Source organism: Arachis ipaensis, chromosome B9, assembly GCF_059453495.1.
Source record: "Arachis ipaensis isolate K30076 ecotype BB chromosome B9, ASM5945349v1, whole genome shotgun sequence".
In the NCBI taxonomy this organism is placed as follows: Eukaryota; Viridiplantae; Streptophyta; class Magnoliopsida; order Fabales; family Fabaceae; genus Arachis; species Arachis ipaensis.
Window position 1 is genome coordinate 8,785,905 of NC_142444.1, and position 8,075 is coordinate 8,793,979.

An 8,075-nucleotide genomic window follows, 5' to 3' on the forward strand; every position below is an offset into this window, starting at 1 on the left:
GCACAAAAATAAACATGATTAACGTTGGAAAATTTGGAAGACTAATTTAATCGAATGAAAATTTAAATGACTAATTTAATTAACAGATAAAATTTTAAAAAATTATTTTCACTATTTACTTATTATATAATTTTAACTTGTGTAATATATTGTGCCTATTTACTTGTTATATAATTTTAAGTTTTATAATAGATTGTGCCAATGTTATACATGAAAAAGAAGAAGAAAATTTACAACAAAACAAGTTCCAACAAAACAACATATTGAAAATTGTTTGTGAAAAACAAATTAAAGTTAATTAATCGTAAACAATAATAATCATCATCCATGAAAACCTTTTTATCTTTTGCCAATTTGAAGTCACGAGAAACTTACACACATGATCATATAAATGGATATGCATTATCAATTGAACTGTGGAAGACAAAAGTTTATGGTTGAAACTAAAAAGGTAAAAAATAATGTATGTTATCCACCATTTATATACAACCAATTATGAGAACACAATTATATAAGCATGATATATATCCTTATGAGTGGTGCTAGCCATCTTCACCACACAACTTTCTTCAAAAAATCTCTAAAAGTAAGTAGAATAATGAAGCACTTCTTATTAGCTACTCATTTATATTTCGATAATACTAAATAAATATTAATCGAACATAAATAACTAAATATATAATAATTTAAATAAATAATATATTCCATGAAAAATAATAAGTTATAATTAAGAATATATTAAAAATATATTATTTTTAATTTTACAAGTTAATAATACAATAAATACCTATAAAATATTAAATACAAACTACAATAAAATATAAATTAAAATTCAATTCATAGCAAATTTTAAATAAAATACTTACTTTTTATTTAATTTTTTCATATTTATATAAATAATATGGGTTAAAAAATATAATATTATAGAATCTATATATTTTTAGAGAGTAACTGAGAAAGAGAATAAAAGTTAAACATGACCTTCAAATTCAAGTAACACATTCAAAAGGCTAAGCTACTCTATTATATGACATCTATATTGTAGCACATTAATATTTTGTCGATAATCCAAAAAATTGGTTGTTTCTATCTTATTGACTTCTTAGTGATTGACCAACTACACAAGATATATATCGAATGTACACGTTATTACGCTTTTGATTTTTGGTGTGGAAGAGAGAAAGGTGTATATTAATATGGTGTGAGTAGAAGAGTGTTTTATTTGGTTATGGGATGACATAAATCGGAAGCACCGATTTGTTTGTATTGTTTTGTTTTTTAAACAAATAATCACAAATCGGACGGTCCGATTTGTGATTTTGAAAAAAAAAATTTAATGTTAAAATCGGACCGTCCGATTTTTATTTTAACAAATAAAAAAAATAAAAAATACAAATCGTACCATCCGATTTGGAGTTTACTTTTTTCTTTAAGCAAATCGGACCCTCCAAGTTGTAATTTATTTTTTTATCAAACGACCGTCCAATTTAAATAAAACACCATATAAAAAAAAACACCTAATTTTCCAATAACAATGTATTACACGTATGTTTAACTAATATAAAAAAAAATTAGCCACGTTATTACTCCAAGAAAAATTACTCTATCATTTTTAAAATGAGTTAGTAAAATTATGCATGATAAGAAGATACAAATTAAGAAAGCTTCTAGACGGTTAAATAAGATTTTACGAAAATTACTAGCTATATTTTCCTCCTAAAATATAAAAAACTTTATACATGAATATGAGTGTGCAATATGAATAAAATGCTTAATGGTGGTGACTTTTTAGTGATTACATATGATAATAAAAAGTTTCTTTGATCATGTGTATCATGACATGACATGTAATGCATGCAATGCAAAGTGGTATTTTCACGTCACATCCAATACTATAAAAGAACAAATTAAAATTCATACGCCATGTCACAAGTAGAAAGTAGAAACTGAAAAACCTCTCATCATATGTTAAGTGCGTTTCGATTTGATGTCTTTCAGACTATTCTTTTTTCCTAAACATAGAAAAAAAAAGCGCGCACACACACATTCCAGAAGAAAATTGTTCTATTTTCCAAAATTTATTAACAGGAATATTTTGTTAGAGAAACAAAATAAAAGTGATAGATTTTAACCTTGGCATATCTAGGAAGATTAAGATCTTTTAAAATAAAAAAGTTAGTAAAATAATAAAATAAAAAATTAATTATTTTTAAATTAAAATAATAAATACATCATTTATAAAATTATAAAATAAATAATAATTAATCTTTTATTTTATCGCTTTATTATCTTTCGTATTTTAGAAGATTCAAATTCTATCAAAGGCTACCAATTCGATCATTTGATGAGTTTAACGCTGACGAAATTGATGATCACAAATTCACAATCTCCAAAAGAATTTTTTATTTTATTTAAAAAAAAAATTATTCGTCATCATACCTTCAAGGGCTTCAACGAAAAATGAGTTCCAGATGTCTTGCTCTAATTAAAAAAGAGTACAAGTCTAACTAAGATGCCCAAAGAGATGTCTTTAATTGTTAAAGCAATGAATCAAGATAGAAAGCACTATTAAACTGTATGTTAAATATATCATAACAATGACAGATCAAGCCATTGGGAATGATTATTATTTTACGGTTAAAGAATTTAAGTAACGACAAAAACTCACATTAGTTTTTACTTCTTAAATAATATATATGAAACTCATGGTTTGTGTGTATATATATATATATATATATATATTGTGCATTTTCTAAAATAAAACATAAATGATCCGTTATGATATATATAGTGATTATTGATAAATTATTTTTTAATTAAAATTTTAAGATTTAAATGAAATCGTTAAATTTGATTGTTATCTTTAATATGATCGAAAAAAATTTTAAAAAAGAGAGAGTTAAAAAATTAATAAAAATTTGTGATATATTAGTTAAAAATGATGGTAATTGGTGCGTGAAAAGAGACACTAAAATATTTTAATTTTTTTTATCTTTAATTGCTCTTAAATTATCTTTTAATCATTATTCAAAAAATAAAAATCCTAAGATGGTAATTATTGACTCATTATTTTTATTATTAACTAATATTTTAATTTAGTTTGTTTTTGTTATATAGTTATAAAATGATAGGAATTTGGATTTTCTAAAATTTGAATTTTTAGAGGATAAAGTGTGATCTCGCACCCTTGAATAATTTTTTACTTATATATTTTTTTATCTCACCTATGAAATAAATTGTGAGAGATTATACTTTACCCTCTACAGTAAATTCAAAATTTAGAAGATCTAAATCCGGAGGTTAGTTACCTAATTAAAGAGGAGTACCATTGTTGATCCCGCTGAATTTTAAGAAAAATACTAGAAAAAAATTTTTAGAAAAGAAAGAACTGAAAAATTGATAGATATGCGCGTTGAAATTGAAGATTAGCGTAATAACAAGTTCAAAATCCTAACCTAATTGATTGAAAATAGTAATTGAATTCGAGAAAAATTAAGATTTTAAAATTGGAGAAGGAGAGGTGTATTTGGTGGGATGATGAAAATGACATTGTTATCAAGTTTTAAGAGAAACATAGTATCAAGTATCAATTGAAAAAAAAAGAGAAGATAACATAAATATTAAAACTCTGGTAAAAGAATAATTTATCAGTAATCACGGTATATATCACAAAAATAATTTATCTTTTATTTTAAAAAAAATCTGATAAAATTCACACACACATATATATGTATATATATATATTAATTCATATATTATCAAATAGTTCATATATTTTCAAATTATATTTTATCTTTCTTAAACATTAGTTTTTCCATTATTTTTATCATAATAAGTGTAAAACTATTGAAACATATAAAATTATATAAAACACGTAAAGAAATTAAAATAATAAAAAAACTTTCAAAATAATGAACTAACCAACAATTAAATAATATTAAAAAAAGATTAACCACTTCTGTAATTTGAAATTTTGATCATACCAATTCTCGTCCTCACTTAATCAGTATCTTGAATCCAAAACATAGATTGATAAAAACTTGAAAAAGACCCATTCATCATCTAAGTTAGCTTAGCTAAGGGTTTGTTTGGGTATTATTAGGTTGTTAAAAAATATCTTTAAATAAAAAATATTTTTTTTAGTGTGTTTAATAAATTTTTAATAATAAAAATAAATATTAAAAAATAAAAAAATATTTTTTAAAAGTTATAATTTATATTTTTAAAATATTTTTTACTTAAAGAAAGATATTTTAACATAACTAATAAAAAAATGGTAATTTACTTGAATAAAATAAAAGAGGAAACGTTTACTGAAATGTAACCATTGCAATTTCCTTACCTGCGTGTCCTGATTCATTATTATGTAAACCGTAGTAGGTAACTACGGTTTACAATTTACACATAAACCGTTGTAGGCTGGTACGGTTTATGACTGAGTAACAATGACCATAAACCGCAGTAGGTAATCACAGTTTACGAAGGCAAAAATTTGACCATAAAACCCTCTAACCTGCCACGGTTTATGAATGGATATGTAAATGTAAAAACCCTTGTTAACTGCCACGGTTTATGAAGAGAAGAATTCTATATATATATGAGTGAGATTCAAGCTGTTGAAGAGGAGCATTATCACAATGGCAAGTGAGGAAGAGAATTTTCTTGTCTTAGTGCATTGCTCTGAAAAAATTCAAAGAAGCAAAAAATATGGTGTGAAGTTCACTGACAAAGAACCGTTGAGTGTATTTATCAGTTCATCAAGCACTTTGTCAGATGTAAAGAATAGCATCTTGCAGAAGTTTGGGGTATTTGGGAGCAAGTGGGTGAAAAAGCTATTCTACAAGATTCCCATCGTAGTTGTGTCGACCGGTGTTAAGTATGCTACGTTTGTGATAGCGGCCGATGAAGATATTCAGGTTCTGTTTCATTGTGTTAGGAGTTTTCCGGAGATCAGAATACACGAGCTGTATGCGAAGTTGGAGGTTGGTGTCGATAGTTCTGGAGCATCATCTCCAGTTCATAGCTCGACTGCCGCGGGCGATGCGTCTAGTTCGATGCCTGTGGCCAGACCAACTGTTCTGCAGGTCGCATCCCCTTCCTTTGCGGCTGATTTAGATCGAACGGAGGCAGTTGCTTCTGTACCGATCGAGAATCCTGGGGTCTGGCAGCAGGCATTTGAGGTGGATACTGGTGGTGGCATGATTCATGATGTTCAAGGGTCCGGGAAACCTTATCGAGTAGAGAATGTAATGCGGGACGATGACTCTGACTAGGAGCCTGTAGATATCATTGGGGACAGCGATGATGACACAGGTGCCAATCCACATACACAGCATGGCCCTTCAAGTTCTGGCACATAACAGTACCCTCCACACTTCTCCACTCTAAACTTGGAAGCTTTGGGTCAACAGGCAGACGGAGGTGCTACAATTGGGGGTTCTTCTACAGAATTTCAGATTGGGCACCCTGGGAGGTGCTTGCGATGATCCTCTGTGACGAGCCTCCTCCGTCAACACAATCGGTCTAGGATCATGAAATGCAACATCTGGGGACAGGAATCTGTGGGTCACACGGCACCACCAGTCCAAGTACTCCGCTGATGGACCCGGATCAGCTACTCTATCGACCGGGATGACTGAATCCAGCTTGTTCTTCCAATGCAAATGCCATTCCTGATAATATCTGGGCAACCATCGATCTCAACCCCTTCCATCCTTCGCATGGAGCCAATCTATGTTCAGAGCCAACTGGGGGAGATGTTGAACACCGCCGAACTGCGGTACCACTCTATCCACCTGATGCCACTCTATCGCAGCAAAATATATCAGGCTAGTGACCGCCGTCCATAGCCTACGGTGCTCGTCAACAAGTATCTCCGGATGAACAACAGCAGCAACATCGGGAGCAGAATAAGGCTCCCACACAAACTGTATCGGAGAAGGTAATGTTAGGTAAGACCATCAGAGTAAACATAAACGACTACTTGTAAGAGCAATAACTAATTAACTCACATCACGAACACGCAATCTATCCAAACAAAGGCGTGCAGACACCACTCTTTGATCCCCTGCATCGTTTGTCAGCAGATATGTTGCCCACCTACAAGTTTCATTGAGAGCATTTCATTAGGAATGACAACACATGAAATTGAACAGGTTATCGACCGAAAACAATAAACCATACCTGGATGCCAGTAGAAATCCGAACACATCAAAACCACTAGGTCTGAGACTGGAAAACCTCCAGAAAATCCAAGACTGTAGAAGTTGTAGTGGCCCGGCCAAGTTAACAACGTTTCTGTTTGTCCCACGCAAAGACATCTATATAACCAGGCCAGTGTAGCCGAGCCCCAGTTATATCTCTCTGAGTCGTCCATCTATGCCAAATAAGGCAACCAGCGAAGGTGAACCCGGTTTGCATTCTTGTCCGCAAACAGCTGAGAGGACAACAACATCAGAATATAAGCACGCTCGTATATACGCACGGTCTCTTCACTCGCATCTGTTGGGAGAACCCAAAATCTCTCATGGAACCATGTGTAGCACACCGTCATCTGCTTGACTTTATTCTGTGGCGGTAACTCACCAAACAACTCGCGAAACCACGCCCATGCGGGTCTTCTGTTCTCCGTTAGATTCTCAAAGTCAGTCAGGCACCCACTAACAGCTTTCCCATTGATGGGCAAACCCAGCTGATATGCCACATCTTGCAAAGTGATAATGCACTTCCCAAACGGCATGCGAAAGGTGTGGGTCTCAGGCAGGCACAGACCTACATTGAAGGAGGAGGGGGCATTTGCCCCCACAGGATTTAAAAAAAAAAAAACTAATAAAAAAAATATTTTTTATTATATTATATTTATCCAAAATAAAATATAAATATTTTTTGTATTTTATGTTAAAAAAATATTTTGTTAAACTTAACATTTAATAATAATTATATTGTTAAATTTGATTTAGTATAAAAATAAAAAATAAAAAAATAAACTAAAAAAATAGTGATAATTAATTTTATTATATTAGTTAATTAGTTGATAATTAAATTAAAATTTAGTTTTCTAATTAAATACAATTTAAATTATTAGTGATCTTTTAAAAAATATTTAACATAAAAAAACATATTATCTATATATTAATATACTCTATTAATATTTATTATTAAAATGGTCTTGATTATTGTAATTATTTTGGATAAAAGATTTATTTATACCATAAAAACTATAATAAGTAGATTTTATAATTAAATATAAGATAATAAAAAGTAAAATAATTGTTTAAGAATATATATAAAAAAATATTTAGTCATGTTAAAAATAAAAAAAAAAGTCATTATAAATTATTTTTTTATTATTTTAAATATTATACTAAGTGAAATTATCTTTTTATTATTTTAAATACTATAATAAGTGATTATGTGTATGTTTCTAATTCTTATCAATATGTATAGATAGTTCTAATTTAAAATTTTAAATATGTCTAAATAAATTTGGGTTGGTCCAGTGATTAGCTTAATCGTCCGCTTAAACAAGTGTTGGGAGTTCGAATTTTATTTCGTGTGTGTAGTAATTCATTGACCCTCTTAAATAAAACTCAAAGTCATGATAGATTAATTCTTAACTACTTATTGGATATTGTGAAAAACAAAAAAAATATATCTATACCTAAATTTTATTATTTTTTTGCCCCCCACAATTAAATTTTTCTGGGTCTGTCATTGGTCTCAGGACGCCACCTCTCAACGAATACGCTAAGTAGAGGCTCATCAACCTAGAACCACTGACTGTTCAGCCTAGCTAAGTGATACAATCCCGCGGTCTCCAAATACGGTATAATCTAGTCGTGTAAAGATATATTCTGTTGTCTCCTAACACCGCTAATAACCCTAGTAGGCTGCAACATGTGGATAAGGAAATCCTCAGCATACGAGCAATATTAATAACAATAAATATAATTTAAAAATATTAGTATACACCCACATTGATTTTCTATTTTCTCTAATAATAGTAATAACAATAATGAAACAATAACAATAATAATAACGACAATAACAATAGTAATAATAACAAGAATAATAAC

General features: G+C 29.7%; 1 protein-coding gene across 1 annotated transcript; it reads right to left on the reverse strand.

The window, feature by feature from the left end:
- Positions 1–5,699: 5,699 nt before the first annotated feature.
- Positions 5,700–6,739, reverse strand: LOC148543670 (serine/threonine-protein phosphatase 7 long form homolog). The gene is made up of 4 exons (XM_088498632.1): positions 6,410–6,739; positions 6,184–6,320; positions 6,012–6,099; positions 5,700–5,927 (listed from the first exon to the last, which is right to left on the reverse strand). Exons 1-4 carry the CDS (start codon positions 6,737–6,739, stop codon positions 5,700–5,702), a joined length of 783 nt encoding a protein of 260 aa, XP_088354758.1.
- Positions 6,740–8,075: the final 1,336 nt, after the last annotated feature.